General features: G+C 41.5%; 1 protein-coding gene across 6 annotated transcripts in view; it reads right to left on the minus strand.

Moving 5' to 3' along the window:
- Positions 1-27,273, minus strand: part of PTPRT (protein tyrosine phosphatase receptor type T) — a 1,509,925-nt gene that overhangs the window by 1,128,452 nt on the left and 354,200 nt on the right. For all 6 annotated transcript variants that reach the window (XM_029612345.1, XM_029612346.1, XM_029612344.1 and 3 more), the window contains exon 2: positions 7,170-7,295. In XM_029612345.1, coding sequence (XP_029468205.1) covers positions 7,170-7,295 — 126 coding nt within the window. The remainder of the gene's footprint in view (positions 1-7,169; positions 7,296-27,273) is intronic.

Raw genomic sequence — 27,273 nt, forward strand, 5'->3', positions numbered from 1 at the left:
GAGAGAAGCTATAATGTCCTCTCCCTAGATAGGTATTTGTATCCCTATGGGAGGCCCACCTAGTAACTCGAGGTGAGGTTTAGATTTTAATGTAGGGGGTTAGGGGCCACTTTGACATTCAACTTGAGACGTACGAACAGAACAGTGGTCTCTTGTGAAGATTTGATGACCTTCGGAGTGAGGAAACTCACTCCAAGATGATATTTGTGCAAGGTTCTCTCAACCTAGCTTGATGGACACTCTATCTGGGTAACATCAAGCTAGGTGGAGAGAACACTGCACAAATCTCATCTTTGGGTGAGTTTCCTCTCTCCGTAAAAAAGTGACCCAGGTATATTGCAAACAACATGGGATATTTAAAATTGTCCACAGAGCATCGGGGGGCAAGAAAAAATGGTCCTATTATGGTTTGAATTAATTTGTTGAAGCAGGGATTTAGTCTGGCTTTCCAGGTCAGCTGCAACCTGGCTTAGATCGAAAAGTGAATTTTATGGCCTGTCTCAGATTTGCCTGGCTTGTTCAGTCACAATTTGAGGCAGTAGTTTCCTATTATAAAGTGAGCATTCTTGCAGTTAACACACATAGGGGGTCATTTATCGAAATGCGCTAAGGCGTTTTAGCATGCGGTAAGGGCTTATCGCATGCGAAACGCATGCGATAGGTACTTAACGCATGCGAAAACACCTTAGCGCATTTCGATAAATGACCCCCTATGTGTGTTAACTGCAAGAATGCTCACTTTATAATAGGAAACTACTGCCTCAAATTGTGACTGAACAAGCCAGGCAAATCTGAGACAGGCCATAAAATTCACTTTTCGATCTAAGCCAGGTTGCAGCTGACCTGGAAAGCCAGACTAAATCCCTGCTGCAACAAATGAATTCAAATCATAATAGGACCATTTTTCTTGCCTCCCGATGCTCTGTGGACAATTTTAAATATCCCATATTGTTTGCAATATACCTGGGTCACTTTTAGCCCATGTACATTGCTGCCAATTTTTAAAGGGAAACAAGCCACATGGTTTCCCTTTGGAAATCAGCAGCTGCAAAATACATGAGCCAAAAAAATAACCCGTGTACCTTCCCCCTCTTATTATTTTATTTATTTTATTTATTTATTTGTGTGTTTTTATATACCAAAGTTTGGTACAGGCCTTCACTGTGGTTTACAGAGAAAATAACTTGTTACAGCGAATTTCATAACATATAAAACCTATACTCATATATTCATAAGAAAAACAGTGTTATATTAGTGCAGGCAGCTGAGCGGGGGCAAAGTAGCATGCTTACATTTGAAAGGGAACAGGTGTCCCTAGAACAATGTAAAACAAAGATGTCATTCAGCCAAGAATCACAATTAAATCTCACTCTGTTAAACTCAGCTTGTGAAAATAGGATTTTTGCTTGATGTGTATGTGTGTGACTGCTTTATGATTTCCAGATAGAGATGTGCAAAAAAAAAAAAGGTTTGTGAACTAATTCAATAATCCCGCATGTAGTTCATGCTGGGCAGATTAGGTGGATCAGTTGGTCCTTTTCTGCTGTCATTTCTATATATGATTTGTCAAATTAGGCAAAACTTTAAAAAAGAAAATCTGACTGACACCCCAAATCCCTCATATTGCTGAATCAGCATCAGATTTATAGCACATTTGACTAATTCACAGGGCGACAGCAAGTCAATTCAGCTCTGATTGCTGGAAATCAGCAAATCAGGGTAAAATCTGGAAACTGCTTTGTACTTGAGTCAAGCTGACATTTGCCTGGTTCAAATGCAACTAGTTAAAACATTAAAGCCTAATCTGTTCACACAATAATTTATTACGATGTGAACAATTCTGAAGGTCCACCGCCCTTCTTCTTACTCAAGAGAGCAGCAGTGAGCTTGGTACAGTGATTGTCCAGTGATGTCCTGAGCCAGGGGAACAAATTTTAAGTAAAACCATCCATTATGAATGACAATGTAGCAACTGAGTGGGTAGCAAACTACTGTAGATCCTTCCTGGAAAAACTACATAAGATATGCCATACTGGGTCAGACCAAGGGTCAATCAAGCCCAGCATCCTGTTTCCAACAGTGGTCAATCCAAGTCACAAGTACCTGGCAAGTACCCAAACATTAGATAAATCACAAGCTACTATTGCTTATTAATTACCGTAATAGCAGTTTATGGATTTAACCTATAGGAACTTATCCAAACCCTCTAGGAACATATTCTAGAGGGTACAGCCGCCATACATTTAAAACTTAGTTTCATCATCACAAACATACTACCCATTATTCTGTTGTTTTAAACAATTTGTGATGTAAAGAAACCATCCATTGCAATATGAAGACACATTTGGTTCCCCGTTTCTACTCTGAGAAACACTGTCCTGCAGCGGGAATTAAAAACTGATCTTGCATTTATGGACAAGAGAGCACCAGTGGAAGTAGCTCTTCATAAAACCGTATCCTATTCTCTCTGCCGCAATGGAGGCCACTGCAATATCTGGCTGACACAATACAGGAAACAAACCATCTAGGGGTGTGCAGCCAAAATAATTTCATATTTTTTGTTTAGTTTGTTATTTTTTGCCCACTTTTGTTTTTTTTTTCTTTTCGTTTTTAGTTTGCATCAATGCCCATTACTGCCATTACTTCTCATTAGTGCGTACTAACTTAAAATTAGTGCACAGTAAAAATGAAACAAAAAGAATGCTGCACATCCCTAAAACCATGAATGGTATTTCCCTAATAAGATTGCATGGAGGGAGGAACGGAGAGGGCCCGGGTGGCAAGGAGTAAGGAGAGAACAGAGATTAGGGAAGGATATGAAACAAGCTCTACAACATATAACTACCTAGTTTCTGCTTTAAAAAAAAAAATTTGCTTTAGCTGTTTAAGAAAACAATTATGCCCTCAGTACCATATGGAAAGACACATTGAAATTAAGAAGAATGAATTAAAGGCCAATCCTTGGAGCTTGCTTAATTAGAACTCAAAAATTGTCTCGCTACTGCTCACTGGATGCACTCACATGGTGTCTCATTCTAGGTGTACAGCAGAGTGGATCGGAGGACAGGTATGCCGAGGGCGAGATGATTAATCAGACTCTGCTGGGGATTTATTCATCAGGAGAATCTGTTGACTCGTCCTGCCAGATGGGTTCTCCCAATCTATTAATGCAATGCCCTTGTTATTGTTACAGGGCTAATAGTGATAATGAGGCACTGTCAACCTTCACAGTCAGCAGTGCTATGTTCTTGATTGCTTTCTTCAAGGGGGGAGCCACAGGGAAAAAAAAAAAAAAGAAGGGGGAGAAACTAGCAATAGTTCAAGTGCATGGTTTAACACAGCTGGGTGCTGGGGAAACGTGCAGTGCAGAAGTAATTCATTCAGGGCCATTAAAGGCTTCACTGCAGCCATCCTTTCAGACCCATTTCAAATAATTTCATTACCACATAAATTTCCTGCTGAAACAGTATCCATGGGCAGCCCGGAGAAGGCTCTCTGAAGCACTGTAGGTGACACATGATTTAACCTTAATGGGTATTTGAGCACAGACATTCATAGCCGTTTGCATTGAATGTATACTTGTTTGGTCAGCACACCTTTTTATTAAGGATATGGAGGACAATTTTCAAAGCATCTTATGCAGGTAAACATCACCCACGTGAAAAGGCCTTTGGAAAACTGCCCAGCTTCTGTGTCGGTAAGAGCTCGTGCGCCGTTTCACAGCACGCGCACCTCTACCTGCCACCGGGAAAAGGTGCATTCACAGGGATGAAGGAGGGTAGGATAGTGAATGTAAGCACAGAGATCTGATCTTTAAAATATCTGCACCCACTTTTCCCCCATAGACCTGAACTGTACAAACAGCAGGTGCACAGTCTGTGGATACTTTTGTACCCATGGGGCACTTTGCAAGCCACATTTTCAGAGGGAAGCTCTGCAGGGACTTTCCCTTTGAAAAAGAGCTAGCAGATCCGTGGATATAAAGTACCTGCAAGCTCCATGGGGAGACTGAAAATTGTCTCTATGATGGCTGATCCCAACAATATAGTTCTCATCCAGTGACTTACTTCCCTAGCAGAGCTCCATTTATATGAAAGAGAAGGTTTAGAATTGCAATACCTACAAACATAAAGAATATGATTTCAGAAAATGACCTTAAGGTCCATCTAGTAGATTACCCAATTTAATTTCTGGTGCAGTGTCATAGAACCCAGTTGATTTCTGGATTTTTCTTCTCTTCTCCACAATCTGGAATCCTCTGTGCTTATCCCGTGTTTTCTTGAATTTTTGTCATGGTATGCTTCTGTCTCCACCACCTTTTCTGCAAAGAAATATTTCCTGACATTGCTCCTATGTCTAGCCACCTGAAGTCTCATATCTTGACCGCCTGTTCTAGAGTCCTTTTTCCTTTGACCAAATTTACATCTTGTGCATCATTAACATCTTCGAGGCATTTCATTGTCTCTATCATATCCCCGCTGTCTCTCCTTTTCCCTAGGAGGTCCACACTCAAAGACATTTAGCTGGATAACTCGCAATTTATCCAGCTAAATGGCAACTTTTTAAATATTTGAAGCGTTCCAGGGCATGACTAACTTATCTGACTAGCTTAGCCGATTTTTAATTATAACCGGCTAAACTAGCTGGATAACATGAGACCTGCTTCAGAGCAGGTCTAAAGTTATGTGGTCTTCTGTGACTGGATAACCAGGCACTTAATCGGATATCTTCAAAAGATAACCGGCTCAGTGACAGTTCTATACAAAAAAAATAATGATAATAATCACCATGGATCCACGTCCCGATTCCCACCCCCCGCCATATCAAATATAACAGAGCCCTTGCTGGCTGTGATTCCCCCCAAACTCTTTCTACACCAAAATCACAGCCTCCCACTTCTCGCCCAGGGAAAAGAAATTGATCAAAACTGAGCAAAGTCGCAACCCTCCAACCTTCCTCCCATGCCACCATTCCCCCCCTACCACCCTCCCAGTACCTTAAATATGCTCTTATGTGGCAATTCCAGGTGCTTCCAGCATAGCTCTTAGCAGCAGGGCTGGAAGCTTAAAGTATCGTAACTGTTTAGCCAGCTGTTGAACAGTTGTGCCAATACTTTATGCTATCACCACAGCTGCTAAGAGCTATGCTGGAAGCGCCCGGGATCATCTCATTCTGACATCCGGGGCCACATAAGGGCATATTTTAAGGTACTGGGTAGGTGAGAGGCATTGTGGGGGATGGTGGTATCATTTTGGGGGGATTGAAGGGTGGTGACTTTGCCCAATTTTGTTCAGTTTTCTCCCTGGTGTGTGTGTGGGGGGGTGGTGGCCTGGAAGGCCGTCGCCATGATTTTAGTATAGAAAGGGTTTGGGAGGGATCTTATTACATTTGAGGTGGAAGTGAATGGGAATTGGGATGGGGGCCTGCAGTACATTTTTTTTTTGATACAGGGCTGCCATTTAACCAGATATCCTTTGAAGATAACCAGTTAAGTGGCTGGTTATTTGGTCACACCAGGTTGTATAACTTTAGACCTAACTTGCCCTTTTCAAAACATGGCCAGTTAGGTTTAAAGTTATCCGGTTAAAGCTGGATAACTTTAACCGGAGATATTTAGTGGGGCATTTATCCCACTGTGTATACAGGACAGTTAACTTTAGCAGGACAACTTATCCACTCAGTAGCTTGCTGATTGTGGACCTCTAGGGTAAATATATTTAGATCCTTAATTGTCATCTCCGGACACTTAATGAAAACCCTGTACCGTTTTGGTAGCTTTTCTCTGAACTGCTGCCAACATTTATAAATCCATTTGGAGATGAGGCCTTCAGAATTGGACAAACTCAAGATGGGTTCTCACCGATGACAAGTGCTTACCTCCCTTTTTCTATGGGTCATGCCTCTCTCCCTATGCATCCTAGCATCTCTCTGGCTCTGGCCACAGCCTTATCTCATTGTTTCACCACCTTGAGATTATCAGACACTGTCATCTTGAAGTCTCTCCCCTGGTCAGTGCTCATCAGTATCTCACCCTCCCATTAGGTACCACTCCCCCTGATTTCTGCACCCCAAATGCCCGATTCTGCAGTTTTTTGCATTGAATTGTAACTGCCAAGCACATGCTCATTTCTTCAGCTTTCTTATATCAACACTTCATTCTGTCTAGCTCTTCAGGAGTCTGCACTCTGTTGCAGATCTTAGTGCCATCCATGAAAAGGCAAGCTTTTCCTTCTGACTCCTCTATAATATTACTCACAAAGACATTAGATCTCCTTTTTCTCTTATGTATTTTCTTAACATGAAGAGTTGTAACCCTTACTACAGCTTCTTTTAGTTTAGCCCATTGTTCTTCAACTACTCAGAGTTTTGCATTCTGTGAGAACCTCTTTAAGGTTTGCCTCCATTTTAGAAAATCAGTCCTAATGTATGTCTACATGCTACATTGTTCACTATGTACAGTGCTGTCTACACCATATGTATCTGCGACACCACATATAGTCAATAATTTCATTTTTCAAGTTATTAAATATTGTTACCTCTAGTACCAGTGATGAAAGAAAACAAAACCATTCATTTAATTCCTTAAATGTCAGCATACCTGATTTGAAAGGGTATCATCCTGAAGTGTTCCCCTTTGGGTTTGTAGTGTGTTTGTAACATGTAGCTTAAAGAGGTAAAAGATTCTTTTTTTTACCTCTGTATATTTATCACTAGATTACACTAGAGGCTCAGAGCTTCCTTCCCCAGGGGCACAGGATTAGGGTAAGTGCTTGCAGAAATGCTACCATCAAGAATTTTCTTCAACATTATCAACTTGTGAGTTGGTTCTCTGGAAGTGGTGTTTTCCTTATTTCAGAAGAACATTGTATTCAAAGCTGCAATGTAAGGGAGTGACCTTAAAGGCATGGATGCATTTATTTTCAAAAACAGCAGGGAAATCATTTTACAGTTGAGGTGAAGCGCACAGTCATCTACTGACCCACCCACCATACAACCACACTGGGGAAAAGAACATGGTTGCAAGCTTGTGAAAAAATACCGTACTTCTCCATTTTCCCTGCAAGAAGTAGAAAACCTAGCTTTCAACACTTGTGCAGTGTCCCTCAAAAAGTTCTGTGCGTCTCTTCTAGAGACTTCACCAGCCTTGGACGTAGAGGTTAAGCACTCACCCGTTGGCACCGCCGGATCCATAGGTGGCTTCTCCCACGTATTGACCTGTTCCCAGGTAAATCCATTGGTTCCCAGTGCTACACTGTAGCCACAGTTTCCGTAGTGCTCATCAAACGAGCAGCCTCCTGAGAAGAAAAAGATAGATAAACACCTTAGCCCAATTATTGCACATTTCTCATCTACATCAGTGAGTTTAAGACAAACACTGGAAAAGAAGAAAGACGTTTTCCGCTCAATTAAGTTTTCATAAATGCCTTTGGATATACAAGAAAGGTTTCTAGACAGCTTACCTCCTATTTTTATTTTATCAAATATTTGTTGTTTTTTTTAAAGACAGGACTGTTTTTTAATTAGACTCATTACCTTTGTTTCTTAACAGCCTACCCAGTGATGCATCTGCCTGCTTATGAGTTCGGTTCACTGGTGCAAGTCTGACTAATCATTCCCTACATATGGAACTTCTAAACCACAGATGTTGCAAATAAATATTATTTTATAGCAACAACAAAAAATTATAACAGCTTATATAGTATATGCCCCCTTTCACTGGAGAGCCATATTTCAGACTGCTGAGCACTATCCAACGCAATGCAGTGCCTGGGATCACACGGACTCATGCTATGGGGGCTCAGCCCTGGAGATGACAATAAAGACAAAATAAACAGTTCTCACATCGAATGTTGTGTTCCACAACAAAAGTAGAGTTTACCGAGTCCAAAATAAGCAGTCCGGTAGTACAGAAAGACAAAAAAAACAGCTTTCTAAATAAGTTGAGCAGATAGTAAAGACTGGGACCCTCCACTTGCTCTCCCTAAGGCTCTTTCTTCTCTAGAAGCCCCACTAGGAATAAGACATTTCTCTTCTTCCACTCAAAAACAATTCTCAAGTACCTCAGTATTGGATGTGGACAGATCAATTCCCTTTCCATGAGACCTGGAGTGAGAACTTTCCTGGACTGCCCTCCTCACAAGAACAGGAAAGAGAGCACTCCTCCTCTGACGGTCAAGAATGGCAACTATTCTTCCCCCCTTTGAATCTCTGAACAACACAGCCTCTTGGCTACCTCCTCTACATCCCCTGGAAGACATCTCCGGCAACTACCTCCATGATTCCTTGAGTCGTCTTTATAACCCCTGACTACCAACTCACCCTTTTGGGGGATGGACCCTCCTATCAATCACCAAAACCACTAACACCCAGTCAGCTCGTAAGCATGGAGTACATGGGGAGGGTCACGGACCATACAAAGCCCCATGACCTCCTGGGGTTCCCACACAGGGGAGGAAAGATTTATCTTTTCAAGGTCTCTCTTGGTCACCTCTACTCAGCTATTCAGACACACCAAAAACACACTCCATTCCAAAATCTGTTGTTCAAAAATAAGGTCTTTACTGAAACTAGTAAACAGGAAACAAAATAAAAAAAATATCTAGGTAAAGCTGTGTGTTTGGCTTAGCATACCTCTCTGCATCGGCCTGTCAGTGTGAGTACTATTCAAAGTTAGATCCTGAGATGAACTCATAACTGGGAGCAAGTAGTAAACCAGCATTTCTCAAGCCAGTCCTGGAGTAGCCCCTAACTAGTCTGGCGTTTAAGATATCCACAGTGAAGATGCAAGAGCTAGATTTGTATGCACTGGAGGCAGCGTATGCAAATCTATTTTATGCATATTCAGTGAAGATATACTGAAACCAGACTGGCCTGGGATTCTCCAGGACTGGCTTAAGAAATACTGCAGGAAACAATAGAACAGACTCCTATGGACAAACTTCTTTTAAAATTTCTGCAGCTCTACATGCATCGTAATCTGAGGCACATTACAATGAATTATATACTGGCACAGTGAGTCCCTCTTTCAAAGAGCTTAAAATATAGCTGGTATTTCAGAAAATAAAGGATAAGGTGGCTTACCCAAAGTCACAACATGTATCTCTCTCAATTTAAAATATAATTTAAAATCAAGGAAATCTTCACATTCCAAGTAATATGCCTCGAATGACATTGCCTCAGATTTGTTTGAGACATTTCTTAGACAGACATTTAAGAACAGAATGGATATGTGTTGGGGTAATAAAAATATTAATGGGTATAGAGACAGATAAGTACTATAGAACAATCCTAAGCAGTAAAGTTGTTTCATTTAGAAGCAGCAAACAAAAACAAAAGCTATAATTTTAAAGACAGAACTGTATAAAATCCATTCCACAAAATCAATAAGGCGTACCAGGCTAATACTTTATTACTACCCCTTCTCTGTGCCAGACATTGCTAAGATAGATCATTCATCAAACCTTACTGTGTGATGACAGGACTGGTCGAGCTGCATGAAGAGGCCACATATTCCTAGCAATGACCCAGATGTGACCTGCCAGGTAGGTCTGAGATTGGGGTAAGATGATGTTACATAACTATCAGAGAGCTTCCTAAAAGTTCCCACTAGCACCAGTATAATACATATGAGGCTGATATTCACAGACAATTAGCTGGATAACTCACAAGTTATCAGGCTGAATGCTGAGTTTTCAATACAGCTAGCACTTATTTGGCTTTTAGTCAGGTAAGTCAGTATCCGGCTAAAACTCAGCCAAATAGGTAATGGGCATTTCAGGGATGTTCTGTGCTAGGGACAAGTTAGCCAGGGAGCTTATCTGGTTAACTTTGATATTCAGAGCCAGTCGAATATGATTTTTGGCTAACTCTGGCCAGCTCCAGAAGCAGATCTGGAAATGTGTGCCCAGATAACTTTAGGATTGCCTTTTAAATTGTGTATGTTTATCTGTAAACCTCCTAGATCTTATTATTGTATGAGCGGTATACAAGAGGTTTTTAAATAAACAAATAAAATACTATATTCCAAATAATATAGCTGGTTATGTGGCAATAGTCTTTAAAAAAAAAAAAAAAGTAACATCAGTCTCTCACTGACCTTCCCCTCCCCTCCCCCACCTCTACATCAACTCCCCCTCCTCCCCCTCCCTCCTCCCTCTGGTACCTTTGCAACACCCTTTCTGCTCCGGGATTGTGGTACACTCATACCATTAGCCCAGCAGTTTCCAGCATTGTTCTGACAGAACAACTGGATAGTCAGTGGAACTTTAGGCCTGCTTTCTGAATATTAGAGTTAGCAAGACAAGTTATAACTCTGTCCTAGAATACCTCAAACTTATCCAGCTAAGTTTTAGCCAGATAATTTTAGTTCTATATTATAAAAAGCCGGCGCCATTTAGGAAAGTGGTGTCGACCGGCCTGAGGCCTAGGGGGTGCTTTTAGGATAAGGGGGGGGGGGGGGGGGTTTGGTTAGGAAAGGAGAGGGTTTATGAAAGGGGGGAGCAGAACATCGCCCTTTAGATTTGCCTCTACAGGCGATGGGGAGTGGGAGTCTACTCAGACACATTAGGAGGGGGGGGGGATTTTTGAGGGCCACATAGCCCCTTTAGAAGATGGCGGCTCCAGGCGATTTTCAGCCTTTCCCCGTGATATTTCCTCTTGCAGAAATTTTTAGTGAGAAAAAAAAATCACATGGAAACTGCCACGATATTTTCCCAATGAGGGCCCAAATATTTCGGGAATGCCCCCGTGATATTTTGCCCCTCCCGCGATAAAACATCGCACCATAGTAACTGACCCTCCTTCAATTAGCAAAATGTTTAAGAAAGTCATCCAATGTCAACCACAGCTGACCTATTCACTCTTTGCAATAGGAGATTTTAAATCAATTTTTAAAGATAACACCAATGGGTGTATCCAAGAACACACATACGAGTCACAGACCTACAGCTGAGTAACTGTCATACTATGACATTCCCCCAAAGACAAAAGAAACCCAGGAACAGCAGTCGTTTCATCTTCCCATTTGGAGCATCACCACACGAGGATACAGTGCTGCCCCTCACTGTTTTGTTTTGTTTTCTTTTTCATTTAATTAAAAACAAAATGTCTTAAAGGAAATCAAAGATGCAGTGATGTTGCATATTGCCCCTAGAGGAAAATACACTTGAGGCTGGCTCTGTGAAGTGTTCACCAGGCCTAATGCGTTGAGCTTCATTAGGCAGACACGGAAGGGAAAGAGGAAAAGGAAGAGCTGGAATAAGCCGTTAGAGGGTTCTGACGTGGCACATTTAGTTCACCGAGACAAAACCCATAAAAAGATAGAGCCGTAAGGGGGGGCCTTTACCTTGTGGATGCTCAGACGTCTCAGGAGAAGAAAAGGCTGCAGGATTGTGTTTGTCTCTCAGAAACGCTCAGCTAAAGAGAAAGATCAGAGCTAAAAATAAAAGCCATCTGCTGTTATCAGGCTAAATGTTGTAATTTGCACTACCAGTTTAGCTTAAGAACTTCCCTGCTGCCAGCTGGAATGAAGCACTACATGTCATGGTTCACTTTTTTTACATGTAGCAGACATCAATAATTTTTGCATGCATTCACATTAATGATTTGATGTAGGGACCATCTCTTTTAGATTTTCCTTTCTTCCATGCTATCGAAGCTCAAGATCATGTGAACTCTACACAAAGAATCTTCTTGTAGTTAATGTAATTTTTCTATTGACGATAACACTGTCGGTTTTATTTATACACATAAATATGTATATATATATATTTATATATGTATCGCATATCTCCATCAGACCTTAATTGTATCACAAGGAATCCAATTGGTCAGTCATAATGTATGTAATACTTGCATTCAACCCTTCAGAATTCTACCAAAATCATACTAGCGACTATTCAAGCTTTACTGGCTCACGTTGCCAGTACTACCATACAGGCAGCTTCCCCCCACCCCAACTCACCTCTGTTCCCTTGTAAAAATGTTCCTTCACCCATCGGACCCCTGTACTGCCCCTGAAAGAATACATATTGTTCCAGGACAGAACCTACCAGTAATTTATCTTCCCTTCTCCCAGCTATTCTCCTACAAACCCCATAAACTCCATCTGTTGGTAACATAACATGGTAACATAGAAATGACAGTAGAAAAGAACCAAATGGTCCATCCAATCTGCCCAGCAAGCTTCTTATGGTAGTATCTGCCTTGCCGTGCAAGTTAGCCCCATGTTTCTCTTAAGGGTTCTTACAGGGTGATGAGCCTTCTTGAAAATTCAGACAGTGCTGCTTGATGTGTTTTGCTTATGGTTTTAGCCGTAGAAGCAGTCCTGTGTGTTTTTTTTTCCCTTATGTCTGCACATCACTACCCTGGACCGTAAAAGTCAGGGTTCATGTTGGTTGTCTCTGAATTCAAATCCTCTTTCCCGCCAACCCCCTCTCCCCCCTGTCAAAGCAGAGAGCGATGTTGCATTGCATCAAAAGCATCAAGGCTTATTGGTTAAGGGTAGCAATCCCATGCCTTCTATTAAGGGTAATAACTGCTGCTCCATGCAGGTTATTTATTTATTTATTTATTTAGGATTTTTATATACCGACCTTCTTAATACAAGTATCAAATCAGGTCGGTTTCCAAGGAACAAAACTGTCGCGGTTAAGGCGTTACAATAAACAGAGTTTCTGAACATAGGAACATCAATAAATATTACATAAGCAACAGTAACTCGACAAAGTAACGTGGATAAATATGGGTACTAGCTAAATAGGGGTAGTGTAACTTGGGATATACATTTAATAGAAAAATGCTTATCAGTTCCCGAGAGCCTAAAAGTCGAGGTCCTCATTGGTTGCTATCTAAATCCAATTCCCCTTTCCCTTCTGTCGTTGAAGTAGAGAGCAATGTTGAAGTTGCATCAAAAGTATCAAAGCTTATTGGTTAAGGGTAGTAACAGTCACATCAGCTTATCCATTCCACAGACCTCTCTCAATCTTCCCTCTCCACCTTTATCTGTCTCTCCCACAGCTTTCTGCTCTACCCCTCCCCCTTTATTTTGCCCTCCCCCCCATCTGCCCCACCTCTCCAGCTTCTTTCTCCATCTTCATCTCTCTCCAGTGTCTTGCCTGTAGTTCTCTTTACTAAAGCCTGTCCTCATACCAAACCTTAAAGGCTGCTCACATTTAGCAAGCTTTCAAGAGAGCTATTAGTATAGAGATAAAGGTACATACATCAACACAGATCCTGACATACACATGGATAGCAAAAAGTAAAAATTAACTGGTACATTACTAACTGTTCTATACCTCCAGCAATCCATGGGGATGTCATGTGAGAGCAGCAACACATACTATAGTGGCCCTGTTGTGGTAACCAATGGCATATCCTTGGAAATAAACGGATTACCAGAGCGTTAAACCAGTTGGTGTATCATATATAGATCTGTATATATAGAGATATGCATACATGCTATGACTCACAATTATGTAAAAATATGGACTGCATATATGTTATATCAAAGTTCAATTATGAATATATAAATTTAGAATTTAAAGTTTATATTTCCAACATACAGATTATATTACTATATAGTCAGCATACATAGGGCCTCATTTACTAAGCATTTTTTTGCCATAGACATGGTATGAGAGAAAAAAGCCTTATTTGTTAAACAAGTCACTGTCAGCTCTTTCTCAAACACACAACCACAATGTATAACACATCACTAACCAGTTATAAGCAATAGCAGCACTCAGTTAGCAATTTTTTTCATACTTGTTTTCACTGGATAGGCAGTAGGTAGCCATTATAAGTACATAGCTAGAGAAATACATTTAATATTTTCATTAAATCTATTTTCACAAGTTTATTCTGACCTTGACAGCATCCAATGAAGTTCCGTAGAAATATAAAACATGATGGTATACAATGGACCATCTAGTCCAGGGGTCGGGAACCCATGGCTCGCGAGCCAGATATGGCTCTTTTGAGGGCTGCATCTGGCTCGCAGACAAGTGTCGCCATACTTCGCGGTTCCCCGCTGACCCAGCTGCTCCCCGGTCCTCCGCCGCCCGGGCTTAAAATGCTGTCAGCCCGGGCGGAACGCGGCAGGACAGCTGGAGTCAGCGGCACCGGCGTGCTCTCTTCTCCTCCCCCCCCCCCGCGGCCCGGAAGAGGAAGTGGAGAGCATCGGGTGCCTGCGCGGGAAGAAGAGACCACACTAGCGTGGTCTCTTCTTCCGCGCAGGCACCCGATGCTCACCACTTCCTCTTCCGGGCCGCGGGGGGGGGGGAGGAGAAGAGAGCACGCCGACTGGAGTCATCCGGGTGCCTGCGCGGGAGTCATCGGGTGTCAGCCGGGTGCCAGCGCTGGAGTCATCGCGCAGGCACCCGATGCTCTCCACTTCCTCTTCCGGGCCGCGGGAAGAAGAGAGCACGCCGGTGCTCTCTTCTTCCCGCGGCCCGGAAGAGGAAGTGGAGAGCATCGGGTGCCTGCGCGGGAAGAAGACTGCAGCGCGGCTCGGAGGAAAATGAAAATCTTCAACCGCGGCCGATGGGACTCCGCCTTTGCCTCCGCGAGGGCTGAAAATGAAGGAGGTTAGCGTTGGGAGGTGGCTGCTGCTGCCGCGAGTTCCGGGGGGGGGGGGGGGGAGAGTGAATGAGCGAGCAAGCATGTGTGTTTGAGATCCTGTGTGTGTGAGTGAGAGATTGCATGTATGTGAATGATTGATTGAGAGCCTGTATATGTGAAAAAGAGTATGTCTGTGATTGAGATCCTGCCTGTGAGAGAGAGAGCATGAATGTAAGTTTACCATTGGGAACCTGTATGTGTAAGTTTGTAATTGAAAACCTGTTTGTTTGAAAGAGTATGTGTGTATGATTGAGATCCTTTGTGTGTGAGAGAGATCATGTGTATGTATGATTAAGAGCCTGTGTGTATAAGTAAGAGAGAGATCATGTGTGTCTGTGTCTGATTGACAGCTGGTTTAGGTGATGGAGCATGTGAGTATGTGATTGAGAGCCTGTGTTTAAATGAGAGAGAGAGACCATGTGTGTCTGTGTGTGATTGAGAGCTGATTTAGGTGAGGGAGCATGTGAGTATGTGATTGAGAGCCTGTGTGTAAATGAGAGAAAGAGAGGACATGTTTGTAAGCATGTGAATGAGAGTCTGTGTGTGAGAGAAAAAGACAGCATGTATTTATGTGATTGAAAGCCTGTGTGTGTGTAAGCGTGAAAAGATAGACAGCATGTGTGTAAATGTGTAATTAAGAGCCTATATAAGTGAGAGAGAAAAAACATTTGTATATGTGAGTGACTGAGAGCATGTGTGTATAGGTGTGTCATTGAGAGCCAGTGTGAGAGAGAGCGCTGGTATGTGACTGAGAGAGGAGAAAGTTCCAAGCAAACCACCCCACCTCCTGCTAATTCAGAACAATCTCAGGACACCTGGATATCAAACGTTCCCAGGTATGCAGAGCAAAAAAATTTTTGTATCCTTATTATTTTTCATTACTGGATCTTTGTGTCTGCTATTTTGAAATATGTGGTTGGTATCTGGAAATGTTTTATATGAGTTTTTAATTATTGGATATTCCACTCATCAGCTGTTTCGAAATATGTTCTTTTTGTTAGTACAGTTTTACTGCTGATGATTTTATATTTCTTGATTTGTTTTATAAGGATGTGTGATGTTTCTTTTTCCCTTTGTTACACTGCATACAGAGACTCTGGCTTGTTGCAGTTTCCAATTCAGTTTTTGTCTGCATGCTTCTTGTTATGCGTTTTGGTCTCTTTATTCTATGTTAGGTGAGGGACAGCACGTGATTCAGGTGAGGTTTTCTGCTGGCGTGTAGTTTCTGTGTAGGACTCTATAGCAGCCTGACTTGGTCTGTTTTCCTAATAGGAGATGTATTGGTGTCTTAAGGCCTGGTGTAATATTTTCAGAGACTTATTGTACTTTAAAAGTGTGATCTTACATAAAATGCACACATTTACTTGTATTTAGTTTTAAACATATTGTATGGCTCTCATGGAATTACATTTTAAAATATGTGGCGTTTATGGCTCTCTCAGCCAAAAAGGTTCCTGACCCCTGATCTAGTCTGAGTGGAGGAATAGTGTTCTGCCTCCACAGTGTGGGCCAGATTTTCAAAAGGTCCGGCGGCGCACATAAAGCCCCTGGATGCGTGTAAGTCCTGGGGCTTGCAAAAAGGGGCGGGAAGGGGCGGAGTCAGCGGCTCCTGGCACAGTGGCCATTTGCTGCTGTGTCAGAGATCACGTGCCGGCAATCGGAGGCAGGCGCAAAAGGTACAACAAAACTTTTGGGGGGTTAGAGAAGGGCTGGGAGGGGAAAGGTTAGGGGAAGAGGTGGGAAGGTCAGGTAAGGGGGAGGGAACGGGGGAAGGCCCACGCAAGGTGCACCCCCTTGCGCGTGCAAGTTATAAAATCGGGTGTACATGTGGGTGCGCCAGGTAGCACGCGCACATGTACGCCCATGCGCAACCCCTGTATGTATAAGCTTCTTTATTATGCTGTCACCTGGTGTCGTCTTGTGATATTGCACAGCTTGGATTCTCTGCAGAGTTTTTAAGCCCCTGCCCTGATTGGCTCTTCCTAGTTGCTGTTTGAATGTTTTTGAACTTCTTGTTGGATCTCTTCCTGTTTGCTACATCTTTTTTTCTATGCCTTTCTCCTCTTCTTATTGGTCCCTTGACCCTTGGAGTGCCTAGAACAGTTTACTTCCTGCAGAGACTTTCAGTTGGCAAGCTAACAGCTTGTTCTCATCCTCTTTTGAAATCTGAGAAGCATCATCTTTTTACTATTAACCCAAAGCTACTGTCAGTTTTCAGAGAAAACTCGTTACAGCAGTATCAGTCTCTTCAATCTGTGTGGCTACTCTTGGGACTTTCTCATCTGCTGTGAGTGTTGAATTGTTATTCATTCAAATAAATATTTTTATTAACCAAGAACTGAATTTATCTGATATATTTAGCTGGGGAAAAGGTTTAGTTGACTTTCTAGGCACTCATGCTGGACATCAAGAGTTGAGGGCATAGCAAATACTCTAGTGTAGTGGTTCTCAACCAGTGTGTTGCGATACACCAGTATGTCTTCAAGCACATATAGATGTGTCGCCATACTTCAAGGTCCCCCGCTGGCACAGCTGCTCCTCCTGCCCCAGCAAGATGCAAACTCTTCCTCCACCCGGGCTTGAAATGCTGATGGCCTGGGCAAAATGCAGCAAGAGAGCTGGAGTCAGCAGCACTAGCAGCATGCTCACTTCTTCCCACCCCTGCAGCCCAGAAGAGGAAGTGGTGTACAGCGACCATGCGGGCGGAAAGAAGAGACCATGCTAAGGTACATGTACGTGCAGCATCAGCACAAAGGAGAAGAGCAGTGTGGCCCGGAGCAGCCTCAACCCCCACAGCCGATGGGACTCCTTTCTCGAGCCGAGAGGGCTGTAAGAAGAGAAGGCTGCTACTGCCCGCTAGTTGCTCTTTGGTGGGTGGGGGGACATGGGTGGAGAGAAAGAGTAAGTGAGCAAGCGAGCATATGTGTTTGAGACCCTGTGTGTGTATGTGTGTGTGTGTGTGTGTGAGTGTGTGCGTGTGAGAGACAGCATGTATGTGTATGATTGAGAGCCTGTGTGTGATTGAGACAGTATGTATGTAAGTGTGTGATTGAGAACCTGTATGTGTAAGTGAAAGAGAGCATGTATATGTGACTGAGAGTCTATGTAAGTGAGAGAGACCTTGTGTGTGACTGTGAGGAGAAAGTTGCTAGCAAACCCTCCATCTCCCCTCCCCTCCCCTCCTCCTGCTAATTCACAACAATCTCAGGGCACCTGCAAATCCAATGTTCCCAGGTATGGAGAGCAGAGCATTTTTTTATCCTTATTGTTTTTAATTCTTGGGTCTTTGTGTCTGCAGTTTTGAAATATTTTATTGGTGTCTATAAATTTTTTACATAAGTTTTTAATTATTGGGTATTCCACTCATCAGCTGTTTTGAAATAATCTGTTCTTTTTATTATTATGGTTTTACTGCTATTGATTTTATATTTCTTGATTTGTTTTATGAGGACTCGTGATGTTTCTCTTTTTCCTTTATTGCACTGCATACAGAGTTTCTGGCTTATTGCAGTTTCCAGTTCAGTTTTTGTCTGCATGTTTCTATTTATGCTTTATGGTCTTTTTATTCTTTGTTAGGTGAGGGCAGCGGCGGATTCCCGATGAAAACCGGCTCGGGGATTCGCTGTCCAGGCCGGCCCAAGAGATACCATGTGGTCTGCCGAGCGCGGCACCATCACGGCCGTGCTCTGCAGACCACGTGACTAGCACAACTGGCCCACCGGGGGATGCCCAATCCCCCGATAGGCCAATCCGCCCCTGGGTGAGGGTCTGCACATGTGATTGAGATGAGGTATTCTGCTGCATGTAGTTTCTGTATAGGGCTGTCTGGCTTGTTCCGTGTTCCTAATAGGAGGCGTATTGGAGTTTTAAGGCCTGGTGTAATATTTTCAGTATTGCCTTTTCTTAGGTAAGGTGGTTACTGTTTGAGTGCTGGAAGTTGGTGCTGTTCTGATATTGGAGGTTTACCATTTATGTAATTTCTGTTCAGAGAGAGTATTATTATCTTTCCCTTCTGTCATTCTTAACAATAAAAGTAATATGGGACCCTTTTTTAAAAAATTTCCATCATGGATTGAAATGAGCAGTGTGTCACACATTTGAGTGTTGTCCGTCAGGTATGTCGCGATGGGAAAAAGGTTGAGAACCACTGCATTAGTGGTTAGAGTAGCAGATTGAGAACCAGGAAAGCTGAAGTTGAAATCCATCTTCTTACACTAACACTCCTTGTGATCTTGAGGAAGTTGCTTCATGTTCCATTATCTCATGTACAAACTTAGGGCCTCATTTGCTAAACTGTTTTCCCCATAAACACACCTTGGGAGAAAAGCCTTAAAGGCGAATTTTTAAAGCCCTACGTGCGCCAAAGCCGGGAGATACGTGCAGAAGTCAGGCTGTAGTGCACTGCATGGATTTTAAAAAGTGCAAGCATGCGTGTATCTCCCGGTATGCTCACAAAAAATGTTTTGCAAAAAGGGGGCAGGGTGTGGGCATGGTCTGGGTGGGACATGGGCATTCCTAGATTTGTCAATGAAATCTGCGCGTTAAGAATTTATGCGCACGCCAGGGTCCCCAACTGCATAACTTTACATCTGCTATAGATGGCGTGTAAGTCCTAAAACAAAAACAAAAAAAAAACTAAAGGGATTAGCAATGTTTTAAGGGTTGGGGCTAAAAGGGAAGCTTATTAAGTAGGGAGGTTAGGAGGTCTTATCCTTTAACTGGGTGAACTGGGAATGGACTAGAGAAACTGATAATTGCATTGGCGGGTGTATATACCAAAATCCCCCCCACTTATGTGGTACAGACGGCATTTGCATGCACATGCCAATATAAAATTGCATGCACATGTATGCACTTACAGCCTATTTAATATCATGCACGCATATATTATAAAATGTCCGGGTCCATTAGCACAAGCTAGCATAGGTAAATCTAGCCCTTAAAGTTTAAAAATATTTATTGCTCACTCCATCTCAAATTCTGGGCGAGTTACAAACCACCATTCATAAAAACATACAGATTGTAAGCCCTCTGAGGAAGGGAACTATCTACTGTAACTGATTGGAACTTGCCTGGAGCTCAAGTTTACAAAGGTGAGTAATCAAATCCAAATATTACCAACCTTAGCTGATCTTAAGCATTACCCTTGCTTCTGCCCAGGTACAGGTCCTCTGTATTTGGCTCATGCACTGGAAGGCTGTTGCATGCATCCATCATACCTTCTGTGCAGAGTTATATTATTCTAGACTCTATGTCTCCTCCAGGCTCATATCATTTTGTTTTAATGTATTCCACCTTTTGTGACTGGTCAGCCACTTCAAAGCAGATTACATTCAGGTACTGTAGGTATTTCCCTGGCCCCAGAAGGCTTAGAATCTGAAGGGTGATTTACTAAACTGCATTAAGGGCTTTCCTGCAGGGTAAACAGTGTTTACTGCTCGATAAATGTCCTACTGAAGTGATGATGCATAGTATATCAAATTTTGTGCATTATCCTCACCCATAAAAACACGGCACAATGCATGCAAATCTGCTTAATGCTAGTAAATAAAATGCAAATAAAATTACTTGACTTGCACCAATATTCGCAACCTGTGTTATTTTATGGAAGGTTAGCTGCAACTCAAAAGTTGTAGCTAACTTTTCCTGGGAGCATCTGGATATAAATGCATGTCCCAATGTTCCAGGGATCTTCTTAAAGATCCCGGGCCTGAGACGTCACCCTCCAGAGTCATGTCAAAATAATGGGGGGTCTAGTGAGATCCTCTGTACCCCCTCACCCCCAGCTTATTGAGGCAGCCAAAATATTAAAAATAAGGCAGAAGTTTAAAGGGTACTTGCCAGGTATTTGTTACTTGGATTGGCCTCTTTTGGAAACAGGATACTGGGCTTGAAGGATCCTTGATCTGACCCAGTATAGCCTATGAGTTTGGGGCAGGATCGTCACCAGGCCTTCCCTCCGCCTATCCTAAATTCCATCCTCTTTGAGGTAAAAAATTTAAATTCCCCCATCTGACCCAAGCCTTCCAGTGGGTTAACATTAAGTCCAGCAGGACTGTGAGCATCCTCTGCCTGTCCAGCAGCTATTTTGTAAATGGCACAATATTGTGGCTTAGTAAATATACCTGATGCAATGAAGGGTATAGTAGCTTGCCAAAGTCACAAGGAGCAGTAGCAGGATTTGAACCCTGACTCCCCGAATGTAGTTTTAACCACTAGGCTATTCTTCCATATTATAAACCATGGATGTTTAAGCTTTTCCAAGCATGATGCTAGAACAAGTGGCCACTGGCCAACAAATAAGAATAGGTCTGACACTTTCAGAAAAATGTTTACTGATTTATGCAGATTAATCTATAAACCTATGACTTATTTATTTAATGTGTCTTATATTCCGCTACTTCCATTATGTTGTTCAGTGCAAATTACAATAATCACGTACATAAAAAATATTATGTATAGATTTAAATGGACAAACAAACATCAAATGATGACATTCAGCCAATGTTCGAATTAGATGAAAAAAAAGTAAAATGAGGTCCTTGCTTAATCTGTACCTACTTACTGGATCTACTGTACAGGACAGGAGAGACATATTTAAATTAAACAAAACAAGTTTGCCTTCTTCCTGGCTCACAGGTCAGGTCCCTAAATTGTTCATTCAGCATGCTTCTGCTCAGGCTTTACTTCTCACTTTTAAACTTAACAGAGCAAAATAAGTAACAAACAAGAGAAAAGCGTTCCGTTAATGGTGACTGTGTCTGTCCCTCATTTAATATCTTTGGCCTATGCCATGTTTTCCCATGGCGCGCCTGAGGGAGTGCAGCAGGATACTCTCACTTCTCAGCTGATGCATCAGTTTTAAACATGATTTGCAGGTAGAGAAAAAGGCCCTGAAATGTTTAGCACAAATTCAATTACCGTACCTTCATTGAGATGCTTTGGATCTGGCGGTGAAAGAATCCAATAAGAAGCCTCTGAAACATTTGTATTGTCAGTGGTCCAGAGTGCAGAACGGTAACAACTATTCCCTCTGCTCCTTGCTAAAAAGCATTCCGTACCGAACATTCTTGTTAATTCTCTGTTTTCCTCATTCCCCTCCTCTTCTCCCTCCCTCACCCCGCACCCCCCTTTTGTTTATTCCTCTTAACCTGCATGCAGAAATCAGAAAAAAAAAATCACTCCCTTAAACCCATCTGTCACCACCGATCACTATGCTGACTGCATGGTTTTTAGAACAGCCCCAGTCGACCGCAGCCAATGACAAATCAGAAGTAATCTAAACCCATGGGGGCCAGGCTAATTTCCAGGCCATGTTTCACCATGGAAAGCACACTGTTTAGTTCATTAAGGGGTATAAATTTGTTTGATGCCATCCGCTTACACTAAGAAGACGTGATTGTCAATTACCAGTTTCTTTAAGGTACCGCCTAACATCTGCTCATTTTTCTTTTAACTTACTACTCTCTCTTTCTCACTTTCCTTTGCTATTGATTCATCTTACTTTACGTTGTATGTGCACCATATTTCAGGAGTCCTTAAAGTGCCCCTGAAAATTCTCCATGGAGAAGACTTTACTTATTTGCATGTCTGTTGCAGAAACGACCAAAATCAATTTGTTTTAATGATGACTGAAGGCATCACAACGTTCAGCTATTCTAATCCCCATAAATAAATAATATATTAAAACTGGAACTGAAGCAGCTCAATCTACTGTCAAAGGGAAACATAGGTTTCCATAATGGAAATGCAACATTTTGTTTTTATACCATTTTTGAACTAAACTAAAATGGGATTATCAAGAGCTGAAAGCCCAACATCTTTCCCACAGGCAATGCCTGTACTACAAATTAAGTAGATCTATAGTGCTTGACAGTTTATTTATTTATTTATTTATTTATTGGTTTTTATATACCGCCGCTCATCAGAGATATCACGTCGGTGTACATAGAACAAGAATCCGCAATTGCGTTGTACATAAAACAATAATAAACATTAATAAAACAACTAAGAAACTTTACATTAAAATGGTTAAATGCATTAACAATAAAGCAGTTTATAAAATATAGATAGATATATAGTGATAATGTTATATGGATTGGTTGTAATATTACAATTTATTATAGAATCGAGGGGAATAGTAGAGGGGAAACGGAGGGAGGGGGTAAGAGATTAAGTAGGGGAAGAAGAGAAAAAGGTGTAGGAGGAAGAGATTATATACATGTAAGGCTGTTAAAAACAGCAAATTCTTCGGTTTTATAAATAGCGAGGAAGGAGCTAAGGAAGAAAAAGGTGGGAACGAAGCTAGAGTTGACTGCTGTAAGAAGGAGGTAGGAGTGAGGGTCGGGGAGGTAGGATGTCGTCTTCAGTGTCTAAACTTCAAGGATAAAAGATAGAGGAGGTAGAGAGGGGAGGGTAAATAGGGCTGAGAAGGAACATGTGAAGGTCATGAGTAGGCTTTAGTGAAGAGCCATGTCTTGAGTTTTTGCTTAAAGGTTTTTGGGGACAGTTCAAGACGTAAATCAGTAGGCATGGAATTCCATAGAATGGGGCCTGCTAGGGATATGGCACGAGCTTTGGTGGATGCGTATTTGAAAAGTTTTGGTGAGGGGGTTTGCAGGGTGGCTATGTATGGTTTTCTAGTAGGCCTGTTAGAGTTATTGAATTGAAAGGGGTTGGAGGGCCAGTTCATTTCTGGGTTGTGAAGGGATTTGTGGATAAGTGATAATATCTTGTATTGTATACGATAGTGGATGGGGAGCCAGTGTAGCTCCTTAAGTGTGGGAGTGATGTGTTCCTTTGTGGGCGTATTCGTGAGGATACGAGCTGCAGTATTTTGCAAGATTTGTAGTGGGTGTATGGCATTTTTAGGCAGGCCCACAAGCAAAGCATTACAATAATCAATTTTAGAAAAACCCATGGCTTGTAACACAGTACGAAAATCGGAGAAGTGTAATAATGGTTTAAGTTTTTTGAGTGTATGGATCTTGAAAAAACACTCCTTGAGGGTAGCATTAATAAATTTTTTGAGAGACATTTGATCGTCTAATACAACTCCAAGATCACAGACTTGTTGGGAGAAATGTGTGTGTGATGGGATAATGAGTGATGTGGGTGTAGCCTGTAGGGGTGTAGGAGGTGAGATAACCATGAGTTCAGTTTTTGTGGCGTTTAGGGCAAGCTGGATAGAATTTAAGAGGTTGTTAATTGAGGTAAGGGTAGAGTGCCAGATTTCCAGGGTTTTCGGAATAGAATCAGTGATAGGAAAAAGAATGTGTACGTCGTCAGCATACAAATAGTGTGGTAACTTAAGGTTAGAGAGGAGTTGGCAGAGGGGTAGGAGGTAAATATTGAATAGTGTGGATGAAAGTGAGGAGCCTTGGGGGACTCCCTGTCCAAGGGGAATTTCCTTAGATTCATGGTTGCCAAATTTAACTCTATAATGTCTGTCGCTGAGGTAGGAACCGAACCATTTGTGGGCCCGGTCGGTTATACTTATATCAGAGAGACGCTTGAGAAGAATCTGATGGCTTACAGTGTCAAACGCAGCCGAGATATTGAGTATAACTAGTAGATGGGATAATCCTTTGTCTAAACTTTGCAATAGGTAATCAGAAAGTGAGAGAAGGGTTTCTGTACTGTGTAATTTACGAAAGCCAAATTGAGACGGAGAGAGGATTTCTTGCTCATCTAAGTAGTTACTAAGTTGACAGTTAATAGTTTTTTCTAAAATTTGTGCAATAAAAGGAAGATTAGAGATAGGGCGGTAGTTGGTCAGATCAGCGGGGTCGAGCTTAGGTTTTTTTAGGGTGGGTTTAAGGATAGCTTGTTTTAATGGGAAAGGTACAATACCAGAATCAATGGAGGCATTGATTATCTTTGAGATAGGAGGGGCTATTAGGTCTGGTATAGTAAGGAGAAGTTTTGTGGGGATGGTATCAGAGGGGTGGGATGATGGTCTAGCTTTTTTGAGTATGGATTCTATTTCCATAGCGGAGGTGTGTTCAAACAGTTAATACCCAAACTCCCATCAAACATATGCTAGAGATTTGTCAAAAAAACCCAAAAACCCAAAAGCAAAAAAATGGCTAAAACTAGGGGATTTCACCTTTGTAGAAAAGAAATTCACAAAAAGGTCTAGATTTGATAACACTTTTGAGTCATAGGATAAAAAGGATATCATTATCCTGTTAAAGTCTATGGTGAATAGTTTTACATCACATATATGTGAACCCTGCAGTATATTTCAGATACTGAACAAAAACTGTGCTTTTTGTATATCCTTACTTAAGACATGTGAAAATAGTTCATATGAACTAGCTTCAAAGGCTGCTCTTGTGTATTCTAATTTACAACACTGGCTTTAGATTCCTCCATTAACATTTTGTTTTTAAGTTCATAAGTTGTCTTTATGGGGGAAATTTTATAACAGCCTGTATACAAACAAGTCAACAAATACATGCATAAGTTACACCAGTTTTCAAAGTAAACTTTGAAAATACCCCACCACAAAACTCTGCACACAATCGCACTTGCTATTACGTATGCAGATATTTTTCAAGGAAATCTGTGGGCATGTTTTTGAAAATCTAAAACTATACGCATGCATCCAAACCCCTCCCCAACTCTGCCCCCACTCAGTCAAGGTAAAATGTGAAGACATGTCAGTTTATCTGCATACTGGGGGGGCGCAAGGGGGGTGCAATTTAAGAAGACATTTCTACAGGTAAAGCACTGTTTTACCCACAGAAATGCCTTTGAAAATTACCCTCTCTACATGAAGAGGATGGAAGGCCCAAATGGTCCTTTATAACAGGGTCCTTTATTTAAGACACAAATGTTTCTAGTAGACCAGTTCTGTACGATAAGGACAAGGTACCCAGCCCTTTCACTGTCCACATGATAGCATTATTTATGAGCACTTGTTGACAGAAAGAGAACATGACCATGAGTGCATAGAGCAGAAAATACCCATTTAATGATATGCAAGCAAAGGATATTACTGTTTTTCATTTGCAGTTTCTATAACTTTCTGAACTAAAGGTTAACCAGCAAAAAAAGTAATATAAGGTGAAATCTAACAATACATTTCTTATCTAGCTTTTGGGAGCTGACATTCCCTTTCTCAGGTCCAAAAACAGAATGAGCAAACAATGACAATTTCTGAAAGCTTATCAAGAAATGCACTATAGTCCAATAAATATGTGTCACCTTCTATGGTTAACCTTTATTTATGTACATTCAAGTGAACTAACAGGGCAGCTGCACTACTTTATCCATAACCTTGTTCAGAAAGTTTAGAATTATTAATCCAAGCCCAGCCTCTTTAACAAAAATTTTAAACAAATAAAAATAAGGTTGTCCAAGATAAGAGACTGTATCATTTACTACTTGCAAGATTTAACAAACTAATGAAAAAGATGTTATTCTTCTATGAATAGTCAGGCAATTAATGAGCATATAATACAGTCTTCATTTAAATTCTCCTTATTTTTCACCTCCGCTTGTTTTTTTCAAAGAAAATTAGTTCCTCTGCAAATGCTAATCATGTCTGGAATAAGTTGTTAAAAGTGCCCTCCAACAAAGCCAGTCCTGAGTCAGCTATGTCACAGGGCATTAAAAGGCTAAAGATCCCTAGAGGCAACTAATAGGCACCCACAGGATGGTCCATTATTTTACATGGAGCTGCTTAGAAGCTGTCCACAGATTCCACAGCCGGGTGCAGAGCATCGGTTACTGCAGAACTAAACCCAGGCTACAGGTAAAAATATGGTGCAGGGGTTGTGATGCCAATTGAGAGAATGATTAGGTAGGTTAAGGAGGCCTAGTTGTTGGCAGATTAAGGAGTTTTTAGGCAAATAGTAAAGGATTTGACAAAAAGAGGATTAGGGTGTGCAAAAATTGTGGTTAATGGGGCAGGTTAGGATGAGGGGGTTTAATATGTTCTTATTTGTAGGGTGAGATGGGATTGAGTGGTGGGAGGGGCAAGGGACGGGATTTTAAATGTGTTAGAATTTGTTAGAATTTTGACTGCAACCTGCTTTTATGTGTATGGAATTGCAGGATATCAAGTTATAAACAATAATAATAGTAACTAATAATAGCCCTTAAGGTTTGACCTCGGTCCCTCAAGTAGAGTTGATTTTTTTTTTTTTTTTTAAATACAGAAGTTCTACATAGGCAACTGGCCCTCCACAGAATTTATTAGCATTGACAAGTAGATTGGTACAATCCATGATTTCCACCATGAGCAGCAGAAGTTTCATTATCATAATAAAATATGACAATGTTTCCTATATGAAGTTTGACTGAGCATCAAGCATTGTGCTCTTCATGACTTTTATGCAGTAACATCATTATGAAGTTATTTTTAGCCACCATTGCTTATCTGCATCCTTAGCTGTATATTTCAGCATAATCAGTTTATGGTCAGCTACAATGTGTAGGGATACCACTCTAAGATTAATTCCCATGGGCTGGAAAATTCTGATCTACCTTAGCCTAAGCTATTATAGAGAAGTTAAGACTTCATTATGGGCACATCACAAAATATCTTATTACTTGCCAGAAGCATCAGCCAAAAGTATTGGGGTTCACAGGTGATACACTATGGTTAACAAAGGCCTGTGCAGTGCAACAGAAGGGAAATTTAAT

Source organism: Rhinatrema bivittatum, chromosome 8, assembly GCF_901001135.1.
Source record: "Rhinatrema bivittatum chromosome 8, aRhiBiv1.1, whole genome shotgun sequence".
NCBI lineage: Eukaryota > Metazoa > Chordata > Amphibia > Gymnophiona > Rhinatrematidae > Rhinatrema > Rhinatrema bivittatum.